General features: G+C 35.1%; 1 protein-coding gene across 1 annotated transcript in view; it reads right to left on the bottom strand.

The window, feature by feature from the left end:
- Positions 1-5,336, bottom strand: part of LOC127838695 (voltage-dependent calcium channel type A subunit alpha-1-like) — a 144,187-nt gene extending 138,851 nt beyond the window's left edge. Inside the window, exon 1 of the mRNA XM_052366578.1 lies at positions 5,091-5,336. Coding sequence (XP_052222538.1) covers positions 5,091-5,308 — 218 coding nt within the window. The 5' untranslated portion in view covers positions 5,309-5,336. The remainder of the gene's footprint in view (positions 1-5,090) is intronic.
- Between the last annotated feature and the right edge of the window lie 19,785 nt (positions 5,337-25,121).

Here is a 25,121-nt window from a genome sequence, read left to right as displayed (position 1 = left end):
GAGCCTCGTTCTGTGAAAACTGGACAGAATGCATGTTCGTAAAGTGACGTCCCAGATTTTCATTTGAAATCATCACAGGATACTCAGGGACGACACTTAACGCATAAAATGGATTTTTGCTTAGAATACTTCATTTACCCCAAATATACAATTAAAGCGGAAATTGTCGTCGCTTCTTAGCCCGTGCGGACTGCACAGGCTTATCTGGGACGAATATTGAATCCCATGCATTAAGTCAAATTTTCCCAGAACGATGCGCAATTATATCCAAACAACAGATGATTGATGGAAAATGCAATTTGGTTTTCATAAATAAACGTGTATTTGAGTAAAGCAAAACACTTTACACATGTTAATCCCATTATCTACCTCTTTAGTTTCCTGATAATACGAATGAAGGGATTCAAGATGTTCCACAGATAGCTCACCTGTGTCATTATTTTTGGGTGATGCAAATTGATGTCTCCTTGTATATTGACAACGAGACCTCTTAGGCGTGGGGGCACAGGGGCATGATTTCAACACTCCTTGTACATTACCAATATCTCATGTCACATACGAGCACATATCAAAGCTTTTGGATGAGTGCTTTAAGAAAAGACGATTAAAAAAACACTATTTTGAACTTAAATTTTGAAATAAATCACGTGATTCATAGGATATGGCGTCTTTTTAACCCATCATATCATACCGATTTGAACAAAATATTTTAGAAAACCAGATTAAGATATTACAAACGAAATGATCAACCCAGTTGCTTATCGGTTTCTGGTGAAAAGTTTTTTTAATTCCATTGTCAGGCTTAACAATATTTTTTGCTTTGGAATTCTACATTTGGTATGGACCGTGACGGTCTTGATAACCTTATAAAAGAGTGTCACGCGAGAATGTTTGCCGTGAAGCTCCTTGAAAATCTGCCGACGGACGACGCGTGGTGAACAAAATGCGATCAGAAATACTCGAAATGAGAAAGTCATGCAATTGAGTGATTTTTTTTCCTCAAAACAAGTGAGATGTACGCCTAGTAAGTACATTTGTTAATGTCTATGAAAAGTACTGGTCGGAGAGAGAATGTTTATATTGATAACCCAAACGTCTACCGTAATTCAATTGTGTAATTAATTGTGAAGTAATGTCAATCATGAAATTCGATAAAATTCCGGCGATTAAGTGCACGATCCGACGCAATCAATGCCGGGTAGATGAAATTGATGTTGGAATGGACTCTGTTGACACATGCTTCACAATCTGAGAAGACGAGAAAGAGAATGTAGTTGACATAGATTTAAGTAGATATATATGGGCCGCATTCTGTCAAAATGGGGTTTAATGCATGTGCGTAAAGTGTCGTACCAGATTAGCCTGTGCAGTCCGCACAGGCTAAGTAGGGACGGTACTTTCCGCTTTTATGATATTTTTCGTTTTAAGAAAGTCTCTTCTCAGCAAAAATCCAGTTTAGGCGACATTTTACGCATGTGCATTAAACCCCTTTTTCACAGAAAACGGCCAAAATATATATATCATGATTTGTACATTCAGTAGATATGAAAACACTGTGTTATAGTAATAATTGAGACAGTGACTTGCGCATATTCTGTGTGGATATATGTAGTTTTAATACATGTATTTTTCTAGTTTTTATTGTTAGCTTCCAAGTGCTAATTAAACTATGTGGATTTCAATTTCAGAGATTAAATTAGATATATGGCGTTTTTCACTCTATTATGCAAATTATCCACGATGCGTTACCCTGTCTTACAAGAAAGCTTTCTTGAACAAATCAGGATCAATGATTTCTATGACGTCAAACGCGTTCTCAAGGGAAAAATCGCGGAGTTAACGAAATGATATTTTTGCATGTTTCATTTTATGGAGCTTGTTTGGTGTCAAACGAAGAAGCAGGCGCTAGAAATGGAATCAATATTCAGAATTTCGTCTGCTGGAATGCTAAGCGCAGGCGATGTTTCGTCGAATAATCAAAGAAGGATCAGGAAAAATTAGACAAAAACGGCATAGCGGGAGAGGCGATTTTGTGTCTGAAAAAAGGTTCCCGAAATAAACGGAGTTTTAAAACAGAATTTATAAATCATTTAATAAACGTATGTGCCTGTTTTGTTGTTGGGTTATACAACAGCACTACAAAGATCTAAGTATGGTGTGCTTAATGCTTTTGGGTGTAAAGACACTATATTGTAACTTCCAAGAGACATTTTTTTCTTATACAAAAATCCCACACCTAAAATGAAGTGTGTGGGCAGTAAGCTACAATAACTTTAGTCATGTGAAATTGATAAGTATTGTACTATTTTTAAACAAAGTAATAAAACGGCGAAAAAATACACCATAAGAAAACGCATAACGGGAGTATTTGTTGAGTCGTGTTCTGAGAAAACTTGCCATAATGCATGTGCGTAAAGTGTCGTCCCAGATTAGCCTGTGCAGTCCGCACAGGCTTATCAGGGGCGACACTTTCCGCTTTTATGACATTTTTCGTTTAAATGAAGTCTCTTCTTAGCAAAAATCCAATTTAGGCGGAAAGTGTCGTCCCTGATTAGCCTGTGCGGACTGCATTTAGCCGAGTCTTCTCAGAACGCGACTCTGTTTAATCACACGCGGACTAGTTCAATGCAGAGATCTATCTTGAATACGGCCATGGGTTTAATACTCGTACAACACTTATTAGCATTACAGCATAAAGCATACATGTATTGACTCGGCCACGTATAACACAAATCGCCCCATTGGCTCAAAACGGTACAATGGGCGTTTTAATTTCAATGTCACATGGTATCTTTTTGCGCCAAGGGGGCCGAAATAAGCATAGCACATTAATACATCGATTCTTTGAGTAAGAGCCTGCAGAATGTTCTGAATAAACCAAATAAGTTATTACACTTTGTTTCATTTGTATTAAAAACAAAAAATACAAATAAAACTATACTCGTGTGAATAGTTCACTTTTAAAACCATGTTATACTACATATTTAAAATTAAATCATATTAATACACACATTTTGTTCTCGTACTTAAACCCCAATCTTCATCTCTGATCTTTCTAAACCTTTCTCGTTTCATTCTGCTCTCGTTTTACCTTCAAATTTGTTCCAAAATTTGCTGTTCATTAAATGCGTATGCAGTCAGCTAATAATATTTTTCTTTAAAAATATATACAATTCACACGTTAGACGCTCTCATTTCTCTGAGCATTCCCCGATTTCGAGCTTGAACAAAACTAAATGCTTAAGGTTAAGAAGGAAGCATGTTTAGAACATGAATTGCGAATAAGGACTATTCAACCAGCTAATTTTAGAGTATTAAAGGCGCATGCAATTGTCATTTCTTGATTATAGTCATTGCTGCAGCGAACATGGAACGATCTGTACGTCATCACAGCATATTTTCTCAATTTCAAATTGGACGTCGATTGTTTATTTGCCACAGCCAGAGGCATGGGAGTAATTGAGCACTGCCTATCAACTGAACTAATAAAACGACAGGATTTATTCATTCGGATCTACTAGAGGGACTTTATGATCCATCATTCCATTGGTTATTGATAAAGACCAAACCATGGCGGAGACACCTACGCCGAAAAACAATTGCCGGTACGACTTTTGTATATTTGATTGTCTATCGTGTGGTTATGTACACAAGTTTGGAATAATATTTGAAATATTTATACCTTAGAAATAAAATATTTTCGAATATTCTCGACTTGTAAACAATTGATATAGGATATTCGGTATACCTTTGCTATAGCTCATTTATCCCACACGAAAACCTTACGCACACATCCGCCACCAAGGAATATATGACATTTATCTTATCCCTTTTATGAAATAATCGGAATGTTTCGGTGAATGAATTTCACTTGACAACCAAGTGGAGGGTAATTGTATGAAAATAATATCAAAGTCATTTCTTTCTTTGATATGGCGCAACCTCATTGATCATGGAGACCAATAATAACGATAATTATGGTTAATATATGCAAACTCACCTAATTGGAACAAACACATTTTTAGTATGACCGTATTATTTAATGACCATAAATTCCACAACTTGGTGTCAAAGTAAATGATTAATCATGAACAAATATTGGTTCGATCCGTTGATTATATTCTCGTAATATATTGTTGATTTGAAACTATTGATACGAAGTCACAACAAATTATTTTTGAACGTACATGTTCGGTATCATTTATGTTTTTGACTAGCAGTCTCTTTCAAAACAACTGTTCGACAGCATGTAAGCGAGATTATCTCATAAACAAATCGATTCACACCGCACTGAGTTTTCTCCCATGAATTATTGTTCCTGGCCTGTTATTCCAACAGTTAAAAATATGAACACACCTGCGTGAAAAATACTGACTAGATCTAAGATGAATAAATACATCCAGAAATGTATCAGTTCAAGAAAGCATCACTTGTATGGAATGAAATAAGAAAATCCACATATTTATTTTCCATGCACTAAATCGTTCTTCAGGACAGTAAACGATACTGCTGATAAGAAGTTACACTACAAGGGACATCATGCCCATATACAGTCGCAAAATCATCTTGAATACAAAACGATACGGACGGACAAGGACTTATTAAAGTAAGCGTATAAAGCATATGAGGCGCGCTCTGGGAAGACGCACATGTGTAAATATCTGCACAGGCTAATCTGGGACGAAACTTTACGCACCCTCATTAAGCCTGTTTTTTTTTTCTTTAGCGAAGCTAATATATTAAAAGTCGTCCCTTTCATAGCATTCAATAATATGCCTATGTAAACAGAAAAACAATAATTCTTAAATGTTTTAGCATATGATATTCGACTTCAAGGTGCGCTATAAATATGCATTTAAGAGACAGCAAATAAGGTCTCTTCCATGAAAACAGACACGAATCGTCTCCATAAGCATTTGGCTATCAACAAAATCGCGTTTTAATCCATTTGTATACATGTACTTCAAACTGTCTATTATATGTAAGTGTTTGTAAATGAATGTGTATATACAATAAAATAAGTTTAAACTAAACTAATCGCGTTTCAATGTTAATGTACACCTACAGACTACTCTAGAGAGGGTACTCACTCGGGATAGTTTTTCACATCCTTAAGGCGGGTTTGCAGGATGGCGCAAGATTTGAAATCGGATGTGTCGACCGCCCGACGGCGGCTGATGGATAGCCGCGGCGCGTTCTCGTCAAGCGCCCGGAAGTGCATCCCAGGACTGTGCAAACCGCCTGACAGTGCCGAGACGGCCAGCGACGCCCGCCGCCTCGGGTGTCGACTTCCGGTCGCCCCGATCATTGTACGGGCCTTGTAACGCAGATGAGCATTCGCTGTTGAAGAGAAAACACAATTATTTGATCATGTTTGTAAAATAATGTATGTAAGATTGGAAACATGCACTCAAAAATTGATTCGCCTAATGCTGTGTATGTAATCATCCAGGGCCAAATCTAAAGACGTATAAGAAACATTTTAACTTGGGAAATGATAACTTACAGACTGTTCGTCTTTTATCTATTTACTTTATTAAAATACCATTTCATGCGACATGAGTTTGACTTGAATAAAGTCACATATAAACAAACATATCACTATCGTACAAATAATCAAACATTCGTCGATAAAATACACAACACTTCTTTCTTGATGAAAGCAATTTCGCAATATCTGATCACGAATACATCTCACTGTGTTTGGGAGGGATTATCTGAATAAACCACGTGTGCGTAAACAATTTTACGCACCTCACTTTCGAAAACACAAGTTGTTCAGAAACTAGTCTGGTTTTGTATAGCTTTTATAGTATTCATAGTTATTAGTATGTTAAGGGAGTTAAACCATACTTGTAAATGGGCAAATCTTAATAATCGTGTTTGTTAACCTTTGTAATCGATTTATATTCTGGTTTAATTGAGAGAATCGAGCACAATAAAAATATAGAAACAAGTGAGAGAAATGCAGAGATGACAATAAAAGTAAAAGTTAAAGAACTATAGTCATTGTTGTGTTAAGTAAGTGTGCCCCATAGGAACATTCAACCCGTAGTCAAACAAATGAATCTTGATCTTGGAAACCATTACATTATGCAGTTCGAACACGCTAATTGGGGACAAAACGGTTTGCTTTTTTAAATTTTCGTTAAAAGGAAGTCGCTCCTAAAATAAAATAAAAGTAAGATGGAAAGTATCTTTCATAATTAGCCTCTGCTGACTGCACATGCCAATCAAGGACGATACATTACGTACATGCATCAAGTCCCATTTCCCCGGAGCGCGGGTCATATCTATAACTGACTACAAACGGACTGTGCATGTTTGCCAGGTACGGCCTGTCAGAGGAACACATGCGAGATCGGCAAGCACTCCTCGGACCTTTTCACCACGTACGGGTATAATCTAATACATGCTTTATTTTTTTATAGAAAATACACATGTATGAACTTAAAAATGATCATCAATCATCGTTTCTTTCTAATTTCTATGCACTTCTTTTTTTCTCTGACGTCATTTTTTTTTCAATTGATTAGCCAATAGTGTCACTTCTTTCTTATGCTTGTTTTGCATGTTAACGTTTTAGTATATTTTCATTATCTCTCTACCCATGGATACCTATAATTGATCGAACAAAATTGTCAAGTCCTAATTGTGTAGATTGCATAAAAGCGATCAACTATCGCCAATAATAATTGATCAACAAAAAGTGTCCGTTCCTAATTGTGCAGATTGCATCAATGCTACCAACAAGTACCCTGTTGCTGAATTGCAAGTACTTGTATAACCACGATCTTTGTAATTGATTATTTATCATCGCGTTCGTTGTACAGTCTGTACAAGGTCTCTTACTTTTACTACTTGTTCTTGGCAGGAACGGAAATTGGTTCTGGATTTATAGCTCTCTTTAAGTCGAGGAACTATGTGATCAGTACGGGTGACATGTTCTGGTGACAAACTCGGCCGAATGGACATTAACGTACAATATAATCAATTGTTTCGATATTGTAAAATTTACGAATTTAACAATGGAATCGCCATTTTAATTTTAAAATCAAATAGTAGATTCGGATAGTTATTTGTACATATTGTGGATATTGTACAAGAGATTTGTTTTATTTTTAAACGTTTTCCAAACGACAATGTTTTATGCACTGTTATTTGTTTTCAAATGTCTCTTTTAAAAAATGCATGTGATGTATTTTTGATGCGACAATATGAATACACGTGCACAATAAAGTGATAAAGTTTCATATATATAAATATACATTTCAAAGCAACATCATATTTAGTTTAATTATAACAAGGTAAGGTCTTTAGGATAATTTAAATAATACGAGTTTTCTGCATAAACAGATCTGTCACAGAAAAAAATATTTTTCAATATTAACAAGAACCCCCCAATTGAATATCAAAACAACAACAACAACAACTTTTTATTTACAATTATTAAAAAAGTCACACTTACAACAGCTTTGCTGTTTCGTCAACTTAAAAGCGTTAAACAAAATACGACATTTTCAAGATCATTGCACAATTTCAGCATATTTGTTTATTATGCATTTGTCAAAGTCAAAGTATAACATAACCTAGCCTAACACATTGTTTACTGAACACTCTAGCATCAGTAATATAAATTTGTCAACAAAGTTGCTACTATATTTTGATTTCATAATAGACCGTGATATTCATAAAGGCCCATACATTCATGCATCGTATACATAACCGAGTTAATTACAGAAAACATAGTAACAACATTTCTCATTCTGCCGCACTACTTTTTTCTCAATGTAATGAATACCCATACTCAATAGTATTCAGTAAAACAAAAATGTTTTAATATTCGGTAATGTAATACAAAAAACACCCCTATCGGGATAACAAACAACCTTTTCTTTCTATGATATGCTTTACATTTCATATGTGCTACAATCTATATTGCGAATTTTGCGAATATACTATAATTCGGAATTTATAATCAAACCAAAACTGCCTGTAAAAAACAATAGAACAAAGGCTTTCTATATAACGTAAAAGCGGTATGTGGCTTGTATCCGTAAATATGTGATTGTTGCTTCACTCTGATAATGTTAATTCAGAATGATAAGAAATAATAACACATAATATCCTTAATAGATATCGACGCTATTTCTGACCAAAATGAGCCTCACTCTGTGAAAATGGGGTTTAATGCATGTGCGTTAAGTGTCGTCCGCAGTTCGCACAGGCTAATCAGGGACGACACTTTACGCTTTTCCTGTATTACTATTCTTGAAAGGAAGACAGTTCTTGACAAAAGTCCAGTATGCAGAGGCTAAAATATATCGGAAGTGGGGAAAATCTCGCGGCAATTGACGCTGCCGACGCGGAAATCGAGTCTGGGGTGCAAATACTGCGTAATTGGTGTTTGTAAAGTGGTTGTACAGCAGGGGACAGTCGAGTTTACTCTCGCTTTTAGACTCCTGTGTTTGTAGAAATAACCGAATATTAACGCATCCATCATCAACAACATATAAAAGATTTATTTCTTAACATCGCTATTGAACGTTATGAAAAGCATTTCCGTTGCACAAACCAACAACAAAACACCAACGTATAACGGTTCCCGAAGGAAAATTTTTAAAAATTAATGAGCATATTCTGTTAAAACTGCATATGAGCATAACACTATCATACCTCCAAACATGCATAAGTTAATTAAATACATCACATATGAAAAGACAATTGCAGTTATACGATACAGCAATCGTGCATGCTATAGTATTTGCAGTTGTCTTCTAATTTCAATAACTGCAAGAAAAATGCATATTATCAGTATAGTAACATTGATATGCTTGCGTGAATATACTTATTCAAAAGTTAGTATTTAAAAATATCATTAACTGCATTGAAATTGATCAAACTGGCCTTTATAGAGTTCATTAATGCTGGAACTGATCAGTGCTTAGTAAAGTTCACTTTCGAAACACACACGTCGTACATGAACTTTTAGCGTATCATTTTTAGTGATGAAGCACACATGAGCCACGTTGTGGGAAAAAAGGGCTTAATACACATGCGTCAAGTGTCGTCCCAGATAAGTATGTTCATTCCTCAAAGGAAAGTGACAACACTTTCTGCCTTCAGTGGGTATTCGTGAGGAAGAGGCCTTATTAAAACAAAACCTTCCATAAAGAGAAATGTGTCGCGCCTGATTAGCTTTTGTAGCCTGCACAGGCTAATATGTGACATCACTTTACGCACATCTATTACGCCCTGTTTTTCAGAGCGAAGCCCACATAGTTACCATGGACATTAAATTAAAAACGTTAATAACTTATAGTTTTTAGCATTCTATATACATATTATTGTCCCGACTTGCAAAGTTGTCCCTGTGACAATGAACATGGATCTATTGTTTTGAAAATAATTAGGGTTCATCCTTCTTTTAGATTTACTAGAATACAAACGTATATGATCTTTTATATTATGGTAAAAATATTTTCATGATTGAAACGCACTTGACCTTCATTTTTTATCTGTTAACCTAAACATCTTTAGGCATCTTTTTTCATCCCAAGAAACCAGCATAGCTATTAAGATGATCATATGTCAACGCGTTCTCTAGCTATTGTATGGACACGAATGTCGTGATAGAAGCATTTTGGACATTGACTTTTGACCTGATGACCAGAATCTCATAAGGAGTCTGCTATGCATCCATTTTGTAGGATCACAATTCAGAAGTTTATCCTCGATATAGTGGAGAAACACATATCATGTAACAAACCTATATGACACAGGGGTATCATTAGTTTATCTAAAGGAGTCAGCAAACCAATTTCGATTTTAGTAGGTTAAATATGTTAAACAAATATCTAGTAAAAACCAATGTCTCATGAATCCTTGACCTTTACCGGGCAACCTTCAAACCAAAATGCGTCTTCCTCTGCCCCCAAGTAACCACGGACAGAAGTAATGGAATATACTCCCGCCTCTCAGAAGGGGAGGGAATAAAAGTTATATAACCGTTAAAATACACATATAACTCGAAGCGGAGCGACAGAGACCAATGGTCAACATATAAGTACTCGTCAAACAAATTGTGAGTAGTTTTCTATCGAAATCTCTGGACGTCAGCGCAAATAATTTACGAAAACTTCAGCAAGTCCTCATGTGCGACAAGATATTTTCCCATTCGTTCTTGTAATCGTTGCACTCCGTGAAAAGTTTCCCGCTCTGTAATCCCACTGTGTCTGAACGGTTATCATCCTCATTGCCGATTTACACACAATTTGTCGCCATGCGTCAAGTTGTGGCTAATTCGTAATGACAGTGAGACTTCCTACGGAAATTCCAGACGACAAACAAACGTCTGCGCATTTTATTTACGAGCACTGGTCGTGTGCGCATGTTCGGAAATGCGGACAAATATTAACGTATTTTCGAATGCTATGTAATACATAAAAAGCATGTACGTATTTGTCTTAGTCTTTTTAGAACGCATTCACTTTATCATGTTTGGCTTACCTAATAATATTATACGAAAATCCAGACACTTTTAGGCGGAAAGTGTCGTCGAACAATCTGGGGTGACACTAAACGAAGATGCAAAAAATCCGGTTTTCCCAAAGCAAGCCTCATGTATATAAATTTGACATTATAAATTAATTACAAACAAATAACTAATTATCAATCTACTTGCTATACATTGCTTATGAAAATGACCGTCAAGTACACATATTTTGATATATTTTTGTGTTGCACTTCGTGCTTTTATAACTAGATCAAGTTATGTACCTGTAGATGAATCGAAGAAAGAAATGTATAAGCTAATTTACAGAAATAAAACAATTCTATTAAAATTCATAATGCGCAAAGATTAAAATATTTTAGAGCATAATTGAATCCATGACTAAAATAAGGAATTTTAAATTAATTGTAGAGCTGCAATTGTATGCGAAAACCGTGCCGTACATGTATTTTACTTTGGAAATAATAAATCTCATATTGCGATTTTGATGCAATATATAAAAAGACATAATATTCTCTTCATAACATTTTTTATTTAAACCTATGTATTTCAGCTCGATTGCATCGAGTCTATGTCTTATTTGTAAAACGCTTGAGTCTGTTTCCTTGGACTTGAACCGGTGGTGTCTATGGAGGGGATATAAAGAACGCTCCCACAGTGGAGATCGAACCCGTACCCCCAGATTTCTAGGCGAACCACACATCCACTACACTACGGCAAACTATAAACATTTTGCAAACTTGTACTGCAGAGATCAGCGAAGACAAACATTAAAAAGAAAAAAATGACTTTCCATGTATTTCAACTGTATTTTGGAGCATATACTGTCGTTTCAAGTCACAGTTATATAGAAACAGCTTCATCTGCGTTATTGTCTTTATGATTTATTTAAGATTATGTTCATATGAAATAATTGCCAATATATTACTAGGCAACACAAGAATATTTCAAAAACAATACGGAGAATCACAATGAAATATTATAACATGCTTGGGAGTATTGTTGCAATCCGCAATAATTGCATGCAGTTTTCGTAGACTTATATTGCAAGTATTTTATCGAAATGGCTGATTTATGCGATATAAACAAGCCAGCGTTGAGGCGTCATGCGTTTTAATTAATAACGGATAAGATAATTTGGGCCACTATAATCATTATACGCCCCGCGGAGTCTGTCATCAGAAACATTGCGAATAAAATACCGAGAGTCTGGGATTTTATCTGGTTTAGCTTTGGCAGAAACGGAAATTGACTCCAGATTTACAACGTACAAAGTCGTTCTATAATAAAGATTTATGAAGGCGATTTCCTTACTGGGATGCAAATGCAAGCGGCAGATTTCATTAACCTGGGTGCATGCATTTTCTTGATTTTTCGATTAAAGCTTACGTGTACCTTATCGGAACAAAGTCTACATATAACAAAATATCAGTCTGAATATTATATTCAAATTAGAGGATATATAAGCATGAAAGCGACATTTAACATAGTAAATATTAAACAAGGTAAAGTGATTGCCTGTATTTAAGTGCATTTTTGAGACAACTTAATTTGAAGTCTTTAGTCATGCACTTAGGATCAGGCTTCATATTATAAATCAGAAGTAGGATTTATATAAAAAAAACAACAATACCAGCAATACATTTTAAGCAAATAACAATGCATACGGCATAATGTATATGCCAAGTAATGACTTAATGTACAACTAGGAAGCTTTTACGAAAGTATTTCATAATGCACGCGTACAAATGTTATACAATATAGATTGTTAATCATACGAGACTTAATTTCGTACAAAAAATGATAATTTATCGTTATAATGAAATGGAATTTTCGTCCATTTCGCCCAAAGTCGCTTCTTTCCATCACCAAATATGTACATGGATTACAGGGCAGTTGAAAAGGACGTGTCCCGCATACCCATAATGATACCGTCTTCTAACTTTATTAACTCATGTTCACTCTTGATACAACCAAAACTCATCAAATTTGCGTCAACGAAGTAGATATTTTATGTCACATTCTTTCATTATATTTTGTTAAATTGAATTAGTTCCTCCTGTTCCTTTTGTTCCTCATATGCTTTCTCATTCCTGCTTAAAATTTATCGGTACCCAAGCGACGTTGCAAAGAGACATATAATGTAAAACAAACCACCAACAAAGTACAAGACCTTCCAGCTCCAGGCACGCAGTGTATAGTCTACTTCCATCACCAGCAACATGAGATAAGCTGAGAGTGCTTCCTTATGCTATCTCTTTAGGTCGAGCAACATTACACAACATGCTTCCGTCATGCTGTACCGCTCTGTTACTATGCCATTACAGGTGGCGGCGTGACGAGATCCTCCGAGCCCGAAGCCCTGTCTTATGTTGTACACGTGCAATTTGTTTAAGCTGGGATAACCAAAGGACGACCATCCAAAACTAAACCCTGTGTTTAATATGGTGGCAATCACCAACGCATTACTATTGGGAGGCAGCGGCTGAAGTGTGAAGACCGTATTCAACAATGTCGGGAAGATGGCTGGTTTGCTCGAAACTGGCCGCTTGAGATGCGAGCTCTGGGTTTCCAAGCAACGTCCATGTTGTAGGTGCCAAAAGACCGTGGACCGAATGGTTTCCGTAGAAAACTAGCGGTGCCAAAATCACAAGTAAAGCAGAAATAAGCTCTTGCTATCGAAATGAGCTAAAAAACCACCACTAACGAGTCATTTACAGGCCAACACCACACTGAACTTGCTCTGGGTCTAAATGAGCAAATAAGCCTGTGACTAGTGACTACCAGCTATTAATGGTCTGCAGTTAAATTGTACTTTGAAGCCCGGTGTGACAAAACCCATAATGCCGGAACTCACCCTCGCAACGTGACGTAATTTCACGAATACTTTGTGACGCAACAAACTTTTTAATGTTCTTATATTACAATAAACTTTTATATGCGTATAAGATGTTAACGGTTTAAAAAAATAACTGTATATGTTCTAGAAGTCTGTTTATAAGCAAACGCGTGTCATTTCTTTCTTTAACGGATACACACATGTAGGCAAACATCAATTTATTATCTTTGAAACCGCGACCAACGTTGCTTTTCGAAACCATGATGTACACACATCTTCAGTTTGTTTTCAAAGTAAATTAGAAAATTATCTTTTTCATTCACATATGCACTAATACACGGGCCGGTATTCCATCTGACATTAATGGAACCACCCGACAAACCTTAATATAATATTAAGTAGGTCAGGTAGTCCTTTTTAGACAGGTGGGCCACCGGCGCCGTGTATTAACCTCTTAATGAGGACGGTTATTGAGGTATTTAACACAAATTCACGTTCATAGCGATGTTGAAATAAAACGTTAAGTACATGTAGAAACAAACACAAAAGCACGCGAAATAATGAAAATAGCACACTTTGCACGGATGTAACAACGGCATAGATTTAAAGAATATTCCTTACAGCTGTGTATAATTAAAGAAAAATCAGCGAGTACTTCAAAACGAAGCTTGATACGTTATATCAACACTATGATAAATAAGCATATGCGAATATTCTAATTCTTTTAACGTACTAAATGGCAATATTAAATTATTGTTTTACCATAACTTCTTATATACCTATTGTAACTCCTTATACACCTTATTGTAACTCCTTATACAACTATCTGTTACTACAGTACTTAATATATACCTAACTGTATTGCATTCAGTGTGAATATGAAAAGGGGTTTTCAAACAAGAATGTATTTAAGGCCCAAAGTTGAATGTCAAGGTAATCGTTTGAACTTAGCGTTAATTCGACTGCAATTGTCGTATAATATTGGCATGCGAATAGGAATTATTTCATCATACGCATCAGAGCGTCTCACAATGCTACAAGTTGAACGTTACAAAAATCAGCACCAACGTAATCAGCGTAACGTCTCAAGACATCATTATAATGGGAATGATCTTTCTTGTAACATCCTAACTTTTATCACAAAATCTATTGTTTCTTACCAACAATGTTTTCCATCTTAAAAACACACGTTCTTCACAATTTTTAATTACTAATACGTTTTTTTGTGTGCTCAACAATACAACATCACTATACGAAAACAAAATATCCACACAAGCAATCCATATGATACACATTTAATGATGTTAAAACTGTAAAATATAGCATGAAATGTTGACCCAAGGACTTCTTTTTCACTACATCTTAACCTGAGCTTCACAACACTCAACAATTAATTGGTGGCTTTTTTCCTAAGATCAGACAACATCTTCCAACAATCTGAGTTCATCTGAAAACAATCTAGATGAACGTGTATCTATACTTGGGTCGATTGTCATAGAATTATACGCATTGGTAAAGTGAAGAGATTGACTCTCATAATCTTCATGATAAGCAAACGGCTAATAGCAGAATACATGTTTGGGTACGAACGTAGTTTTCATACTAGATTTTACTATGGGAGTACCAAACGCTTGCGCGTGCAAAAAAAAAACTGTAAGTGTAATAACAATCGTGATACGTCGGCTATCTCCGGACTCCTCCGTAAGCGTGATGTAATAACTACCAAAGGTTAGTTCACACTAAATCCAGTTCCTTAAAGGTACCATTATGAAAATGACATAGTTCTTGCCGCTTCTTTATTGCAGATTATGCAAGCCTTGTATCAAGTTAAATAGTATTATTCCCTTTTTGAAAAGTTGAATAAAAACGTTACGTAAAATCTCAATTCGCCCAAATGCAGCCACACTCTTATAACAGGGTTTCGTCAGAGAGATTTCGTCAAAAGCACAGTACCGTGATAAACGCACACCAACGGTTATTTTTAAAATGTATTCTGTTAAAGGATGCATCAAAATGTTGCAGACACAGTTACAGAAAATAACCGTAAAAAGCATGGGTGAGATTGCTAAATGGCTTTTAAACCAGAAGTAAAATAGGAAGTCCATAGAAACAGAAACTACTTTCGGACCTCGGAGGGGTACATAATAACTGAATGGAATTCGACTCAAAATGTAATAATTTAACCAATATTAATACGACTTTGGCATTTTGGTCGGTAGTATGATGTCCAAAAAAATACGATTTTTGCTGAGTGAATTTAAAGAATGTGAAGACTAAACATTTAGTAACGCTCCCAAAGCTTTACGATAACTTGTTTTTTTCTTTTTTTCCCCATCTTTATCTGAACCTTTAATCCCTAGTCTGTGATGTTAATGAAGTAAATTTCATTATTAAACATGTATCCGACTTCGTCTATTCACTGTACTATGATTGAACCTGAATTATGAAAATATGACAACAAAGTTCAAAACATATCCATAGGGGGTAATCAAGTGATAGTCAAGATGCCGACATCAATGCCTAGACGAGTATTTTTCGCAGTTTGATACCATTTATAGGTGTTGTTTTATTTTTAAATGCAGCTCACTTTCCATCCATATCAGTAAAAAAGTGATGAGCGTTTATTTCGTATTAATATTCGCTTCATATTTCGACTTTACTCGCTTCGAATGTTCTCAGCTGAAATTCTTAGAAATTCCGTAGCGAGTAAAGGCTAGCTATACAGCGAATATTAATACGAAATAAGCGCTAGTCACTCTTTTCTTGTTGATATGGCCGGAAAGTGAGCAGCGTTAAAAAATAATAAAAGTAATAAAGAGTATAAACCGGCATTGACATCGCCATCTTTACCATCGCGTGATAACCTCCTCTAATATCGCCTCATTTTTTGGTCTAATGGAAAAGAGGATCGATGTGCCGTGGGCTAAAATGAGTGTACAGATTAAAGTTTTAATAATAGTAGGACATATTACGGGGCGGTCCTGGATGCGAGCCAATTCCATTAGCCATATGGCGTGCCGCTATTATTTGAAACATCAAACATATTTAGGGAATACAATCACGAAGGAATATAATAATGTGGATCCCTGCTTTAGGCAGACTTCCGTACTGATGAAATTATCCAAAAACGCATTATACGCAGTGGAAAGCGATATTTGCCAAACCCTTATGATACGCTGTTATTTTACTACCAAAAACAAGAACACAAAAACAAAAACAATCACTCAATAGATATGATCGAAAACACTGGGCCATTGATAAATTGACGTTTAAATAATACAAAATACATATACGAATACAACACTAATAAACATGAAACTTATTAAAGCTGTGTTCTTCGTCTCAGGATGGTAAAATATACGTTTTATGAAGGACATAGTTTCGAACATATACACTCCTTTTTTAAAATAAGAATTTATTGTTTGGCGCATTTTTAGAATAATTTTGTATTAGCAGTAAAAAAGAACTGCGAATTCATTTATCAAATTATAACCTTCCTCGAGTAAGTTCGCATACACAGATCTTTGGTGTTCATTTACATATATAAAGCCAAGCTACGCACAATGACATTTTACTTAATATGAAAAAGATAAACTCTGGCCTTATTGGGAGGTTTATATAGCCTTACAACTGGTTTACCCACTTATCGTTGATATTGACCCTTAAAATGCTGTGAATCCAGCTTTAATCAAATTTATATAAAGTGGCATTGTTCATGTTCAATTTTGTGTCTATGGTAATAAAGTGAGAACATACGATTTTACCTTTATTGTATTTTATTAATCTTAAACCAATGCTTGAATATACAAGAGGAATAGTAATCTGTTTTTTTTTGGGAAAATCGTTTATACTGACTCTTTAAAGAGTGGCAAATGGCATACAATAATGTATCGACTGTTTATGCATACTATGTTTCCTTAATCATATATTGTGCGGAATGTAAAGTTATTGGTTGTTTACGGTGTAAATAGCATGTACATTGCATGCAAAAGCGACTTATTTATTTCAGTGATTCTGAATTCACCCGGTGGGATTTTTTTTACATTAACGCACTTATGACCACGCGTTATTTAAACACTCGCAAAAGATTATCATTAACATTTCAAAACTCCTTTTCAAATGCATACGATCAAAATATTTACAATATAAATCTGCGTGGAAAATTTTAAAGCTTTTTATATCTAAAACAATTGCAGTAAAATGCAAATACAGTTATAGTATGCAAGTGTGATTCATAACTTATCGACAAGCACATTCTATTTGCATATGCCTACATCTCGATATGTCTCGAAACAATTTAGAATCAGACTGCTTTATCGTGGTCTCCTTCTTTCGGCCATTTAACACTGTATTGCTTTGCACACTATTATAATATTTTTGAATCAAGTTTCAGATAATTATGTGCCTTTAATTGCTAGGCAGAAAATCCGCCCGTCACGCGTCCTATTCAAATAGGAGAGAATTCTTTCTACTTTGTTAACAATGTAGTCTATATTTGCTTTTGAAAGTTACATCAATGGCAAATATATTTGCTTTGTGTCTCTATAACAAATGTCGGTTAGGAACACGTTAATAATTCAATAGACACTTCACGACATTTCGCAATTAAGCTGAGTAATAATTTCTGATTTATATACACAATACGCTAGAAAAAAGCAATAAGAGAAATAGATTAGCGGTACTGTTATAATTGACGAGCAAAATTAACTCATTTATGCCTAGCGTCTAGAAAAAAGGCCTTGGCAAACAGCGTAGACCCAGATGAGACGCCGCATGATGCGGCGTCTCATTCGCGTCTGCGCTGTTTGCTTAAAGGAATTTCTGTAAGGAATATTCTAAATATAGAAATAAATATACTAGACATCCCTAATTTTGGAAATAAATTGATCCAATTTAGAAGGATGACAGAGTCCACTACGCATAAATGGGTTAAGCATAGCAAACTGATGGGTCTGATTTCTTCATCGTTGATTATCTTTTCCTTTATGTTTATCCTTTATCTTTCTTTTATGTTTTAACGATTTAAAAAGTGATTGTTATATCAAGATAAACCAACCTATACCTGCATAAAGGTATTAATTTACAAAATTCGTTCCGAATGCACATATTCTACGAATGCAAAATTCAGAGGAGCGCATTTTAAAAAGTATCAATAAAATATGAAATGAATCAGTGTCGTTGCATCGGACCAAAACACACATACATAATGATATTGATTAGCCACTAGCTAATACATTCATCCTCACTTTTTGCAGGGACAATGTATACAAGACAAAATATAATACAACCAAGCCATGGTCTTTCATGAAATGGTGAAAGCAAAAGTAAAAAAAAAATGAACGTCTCTTACCGTAGAATTTGTACTTTTTTAAGCGGTCATTTCGATATTTTGCTTTCTTCTGCCACCAATTCCGTTTCCGGTGTACGGTAGAATACGGGTCGTACTCAAATTCACTCTGATTAATTTCTTCGTAGTATTTTTTCTTAAATTTTCAAGCGGAAGGTTAGTGTAATTAGTTGCAAGTATTTTTGTTAAAATGTACTAATTGTTTGAATTGGTAAAACAGTGTAATTCTTATTTCATGCATAATTGTGTCAATGATAAAATAATACATTCGATTACTTTTTCCTTATGTTTTAATTGTCAACGCACTTTGAATGCTTTAAAATTATTAGTTGAAGTAATTATAAATGCGGAAGTAACACCAGTTATATCACTCGTATATCATTATTTATCCTATTGCCAGAGGAAAATCGATAGTATAACAACTCGTATAAACTTTACCTTTATACTATCGCTATTTTTAGACCATGGTTTTCCGATCTCTATCTTAAGAACACTATATGCTTCAATGTGACGTCATAGCAAATGATGACGTTAAAGTAAACAAACACTTCGAAGTCAACTTGGAAAACCAGCGCTGCTTCATTGAATTTTAAAGTATTTTTACTCTTTTTGAACGATAAACGACCACAAAATAATAGGATAAATAGAATATTATGTGAGCTTTGGATAAAGATAAAGTTTATCATGCTCGGCACGAACCATGTTAGCGCTCGGCAAGCCTCGCGCTACATCGGTTCTAAGCCTCGCATGATAAACTTGATCTTAATCCAAAACTCACATAATATTCTCTATATATTTGTTTGGCTGCTATGGTTACTCTATAATAAAGCAACAGCGCCGTGTCTTCACCTCCGGAAGATTGATTTAAGATAATATTATCGAGTAATTAGTGACGAGAGAGTCATTTCAGTTATATATGTCAATAAAGTGATATGAACTTCCGGTATTTCTATGTCATCGATTTGTTTGGCGGGAGTTAAAAGCAATTTGCAACATGCTTGCGGATTTTAATATCGCGAAAAATCTCAAAGAAATCGAGTAACTATGAGCGATACGTCGTTTAATACACGATGTTTTCAAATAACGACTTACTATGTAAAATAACAAACGCTTCATCCATAATTTTTTAACTACGATTATAATAAGGATTTAAACTGAGACATTGGTGCTGTCAATAATTACAAGATTCCTTTTTAGAATATTGTGTAATTTTTATCGTGCGATACTTTACAATTTAATCAACTAACAAAGCCAGGCAGACGTGATATGCTTTAGGATGAGCACATTGTTTGCTGCATCAGTACTCGGAAATAATTGGAGCGTTCTCAATATGTTTCCAGACACCCAAGCACTGGTTCTGTAAGCCCAGGGCTTTCGAATACATATATCTAAAGTGATTAGATTGAAACCAATTGTCGGATTTTCCTTTCATGCGTCATTAAATTTAGTGTTACTACTGTTGTCATATTGGTGTACACAGTAACTACATGTAAATGAGCCACGCTTTGTGAAAAGGGGGTTTAATGCATGTGCATGAAGTGTCGTCCCAGTCGACACTTTTCGCTGTTATGTTTTTTTGTTTAAAGATAGTCTCTTCTTAGCCAAAATCCAGTTAAGGCGGAAAGTGTCGTCTCTGATTAGCCTGTGCGGACTGCACAGGCTAATCTGGGACGACACTTTACGCACATGTTCTAAACATCCTTTTCGCAGAGCTAGGCCCAAATATCTACGATAGTTCACTGAACGGTGTTGTCAACAACCGATGTATTTGGTACTTTATCCATTATACAACTCAGAAAACGGCCTCACGCGGAATATAATACTTATTCCTTGATGGATTGAGGTGATTTGCAATAACCAGCGTATTGTATAGTCAAGTTTACAAATCTTGTTGCTCATTTTACCAGCAGCAATTTAAACTACACGATGGTGTTACAAATAAAAGTGATTAACTCCTTAACAATATCATATGTTGGTAAATTCGTTTTTAATCTCAATGCATCATGTTGAATGTTGAGATAAGATATTTATATTTATGCAGAGGACTATGTATTTCGTTTTTTGTTGTTTTACATATACTCGCATACCTGAATGGACATCATGGACAATACAGAGGACATTTCATTGTATTTCTTTGGTTATGTCTGTTAAAGTTATATGTAGTTATACGTACATGCGTTTTGCTTACTTAAATACACGTTAACGAAAAGGGATACGAGACCTAAAGTAATGAACTTGGTAAACTGATTACACTACCTTCCTATTATGACAATGGTATTGCCCGTCAAGAAAACGCGAAAACCTGTCTTGAACACGTTTAAGATGTACATGTTTGAAAATTTCAAATCTAGTCGGGTGATATTTGCATTTCAACCGTTCTTTTGCAAGCAAATAAGACTTAGTCAAAGCCTCGACTACTTTTAGGTTTGATACTAACACATTTGCTTTGCCACCTGAATGCGTTATAAACGTTCGACTGTCAGCAACCTTTTTCCAACGCCGCCTTGCTGAAGTTTGTTGTTCCGTCGATGCAATGATATCATTATTATTGACTAATCTTTCTGATGTACTTGTTTCACCATCCTCTATGCCAACAGCAAACCCTTCATTAATTGATCCTGATCTAATTGCCTCGATGTTATATTTTAACTTTGATATTGTCGATGTTTCCACCGTATTGCCACCTTCTGTTATTAACATGGTAGTATCTACATCGTCATCTGTGCCACGTGCATCTCTGACATCACAATTTTGATCGTGATGGCTGACAACGCTTGAATGATGCTCTATTTGTATCTCGTCTGCTGATAGAATACGCAAATTAGAATGTCTTCCATCACGTGCCGAAGAATGCTCACTGTCATAGTAAGGTGTGTGTGCGAATCGGTCCGAAGTCAAGGTTGTGTCACCTATGGATATGTTTTCAAAATCGGATTCACTATCTGACGAAAAGTAACCCGTTTCTCTGCTCGTAATTTCCGCCAGCATCTCTCTGATATCGTCTCGTTCATTATCAGTGAAATCCGTAAAGCTATCATTGTTTCGTCCGAGGCATGTCTCCGCAACATCGTTTGTCTGCTTCATCCGCTTTAAACGTTCAGTGAACGTTTCTGCATCGCGTGAACGTGGTAATATGTCACGTGATTCTCTTGAACTTATACCATTGATGTTATCTAGTTCGTGTCCAGTGTCATTTTCCTGGTCGTTGCCAATGAAACCACGGAAAACGGATGTAACGTAATTTAAAGCTCCAGAAAACATGACGTATAGTTCACGTTCGCTTCCGGCGTTTCAAAATGGACGAATATTTAACCGATTTATGTTCAGACATAAAAAAGTTGTTCAATTTATTCACTTGAGGTAATTCAGGGTTTTATATATAAACATCAGTTTTGATAGTGCGCGTGATGAAAAATTTTAAGAAAATGCATTTGAGCTTTTGTCGTAAAAAAGTGGTCACACAAGCACCGACTTCTAACTACGAGTTAAAGGCATGTCAATTAACGCGAAAATTAACATGTGGTATGTTACATCCGCCTTGTACAGAGAACCATTTTGCAACGTTAAAGCACGGCTAATTAACACGTTCAGTGAAGTAATCGTTTCAGCTTTTTGTGTCAAAATCATAGATAGAATTAATCTCTCTCTCTCTCTCTCTCTCTCTCTCTCTCTCTCTCTCTCTCTCTCTCTCTCTCTCTTTTAACATTTCAAAATCGGATATCGATTTTCAATTTTGAGCCTTACAGTACGTGAACCGTCATCTATGAACGCACTCAAATTACGAAAAAATACATTATTGTTAACATTGTTAAAAGAAAACGGTTTTAATAGTCCGTAATTAAAATGAACTGAGACTTAAAGGAACTTATTCGCAATAAATTTTGAATGGTAAACACTGGATTATAAGCATATACATATTAAAAGAAAATGCGTGACCGACTTGCAGGACAATATGTAAAGGTGTATAAAAAAGAATGTTCACTAGAACATATTACAAAGATTAAAAAAAAATAATGACCTTAATCATGGTTAAAACTAGTACATACGATTTTAGTTTTTAAAACTAATGTTTGAAATAAACGAGGAATGTTAAATAAAATATGTTAACTTAGTAGCAATGGTTCCAAAAATGTATATACACCACTAAGTTTAAGCCGCTACCGACATATTTAGGCGTATTTCTTGCAGGACCAAAGCCTGTGATTATGTGTCTTAAGAACACATTTGAAAATAATAGTGGGTATTTCTCAAAATAGTACATTGTTTATACACGATGGGATTTTCTTCTGTAGATGAGAAAAAAAGGAGTTTTATACAACTCTAATTTCTTTTATTGTCAGGTACCACTTCTTATGAACTTTGACATAAAAACATCAACCTTTTATTTGTTTTAAGGTTTTGAAAAGCAGACCGTTTAAACTGGCTTAAACGTCTTGACATATATCGTAACATCTCTATTATGCATAATTTGTCGGTAAATATACACAACCATTAAAGCGATACGTTTCAGAAAGATTTCAATCATTTCTATTATTATAGAAATCAAGGTACTCATTAATGACTAATTTTTAATGTCGATGTTATCGATGGTAGTAATATCGTAAAAAGTTATCAATATCACTCAAATATTTGTTTTTCAGATTTATCTTCAAGATCATGCCGGTCGTGTTATTCTGTTGAATCTTAACTTATAAATCTTACACTATAATACGATCTCGCTCAGGTGACTTGAATGGTTGAAAATCGTAACTTACCACAACCACTATATTTTATATTATTTTATTATTTGGTCAATTAGTTTTTTTAAACATTTTCTCAACTGCTTTAATATCTCCGAAGTACATCTTTTCATACTTGCGATGGGTCAAACCCTTCTACAAAAGTCTGATCTAGACTGGATGCAATATAATTGTTAAAAAGTTATCGCTGTTTCGGGACCCCCCCCGCCCACGAGAGAGACCGCAATACTATAAGATCAGTTTATAGGGGAGTCTGGGTTAAAGGGTACCGTTTTGTGGCCAATAGGTCGTTTACATATATTACTAAAACAAACATCGGCTAAAACTATTTATTGTTAGGATTAACATGACTATTCCTATTAAAATATCATAACATACCACACAATCAGTGCATTGTACGACTACTGGCGCTGCTGCGACGGCTACTACGACGGCTTCGGCGTACTACTCACTGCTACGACTTCTTCACGACTACAAGACGAGACTACACTACTACTACTACTACGACGAACTACACGATACTAACTACGACACACTACGAACGACTACACTACTACTACTACTACTACTACTACTACTACTACTACTACTACTACTACTACTACTACTACTACTACTACTACTACTACTACTACTACTACTACTACTACTACTACTACTACTACTACTATTACTACTACTACTACTACTACTGCTACTACTACTACTTCTACTACTACTACTACTACTACTACTACTACTACTACTACTACCACTACTTCTACTAATACTACTACTACTAATAATACTACTACTAAAAATATTAATAATAATAACAATACATAATACTTCTTCTTCTAACAGTCAATAATAGTATTCTATTTCCTTTACATTTCAATGGTTTAAAAAACCTGTCGTGTATATTATACCGAGACAATTCTATATACAAAGCGCGCTATAAAAAAGTCACGAATGGGCAGAATGCATGCACATACAATTCATAGTCCTAGTAATTCGTACATGCAACGTTGAGTGAATCAATGAGGACGGGATATTCAAAGCAGAAGAAGGGATATTCAAAGCAGAAGAAATTGATGTCTTTCACATAAATGGGGTAGATAATTGGCTTCAAAATATCACGAATGTTATCATATTATACTATAAATCATATATCGCATTATTTAAATATTTACGGTCGATGTAAGTATACAAGAATAACACCCATATTGACGATATAGATTATCATTAACATTTCAAAACTCCATTTCTAATGCATACGATCAAAATATTTACAATATGAATCTGCGTGGAAAATTTTAAAGCTATTTATATCTAAAACAATTGCAGTAAAATGCAAATACAGTTATAGTATGCAAGTGTGATTCATAACTTATCGACAAGCACATTCTATTTGCATATGACTACATCTCGATATGTCTCGAAACAATTTAGAATCAGACTGCTTTATCGTGGTCTCCTTCTTTCGGCCATTTAACACTGTATTGCTATGCACACTATTATAATATTTTTGAATCAAGTTTCAGATAATTATGTGCCTTTAATTGCTAGGCAGAAAATCCGCCCGTCACGCGTCCTATTCAAATAGGAGAGAATTCTTTCTACTTTGTTAACAATGTAGTCTATATTTGCTTTTGAAAGTTACATCAATGGCAAATATATTTGCTTTGTGTCTCTATAACAACT

Source organism: Dreissena polymorpha, chromosome 7 (assembly GCF_020536995.1).
Source record: "Dreissena polymorpha isolate Duluth1 chromosome 7, UMN_Dpol_1.0, whole genome shotgun sequence".
Taxonomy (NCBI): Eukaryota; Metazoa; Mollusca; class Bivalvia; order Myida; family Dreissenidae; genus Dreissena; species Dreissena polymorpha.
Note: the sequence above shows the minus strand (reverse complement) of the source record. Positions and strands in the feature narration are given on the sequence as shown.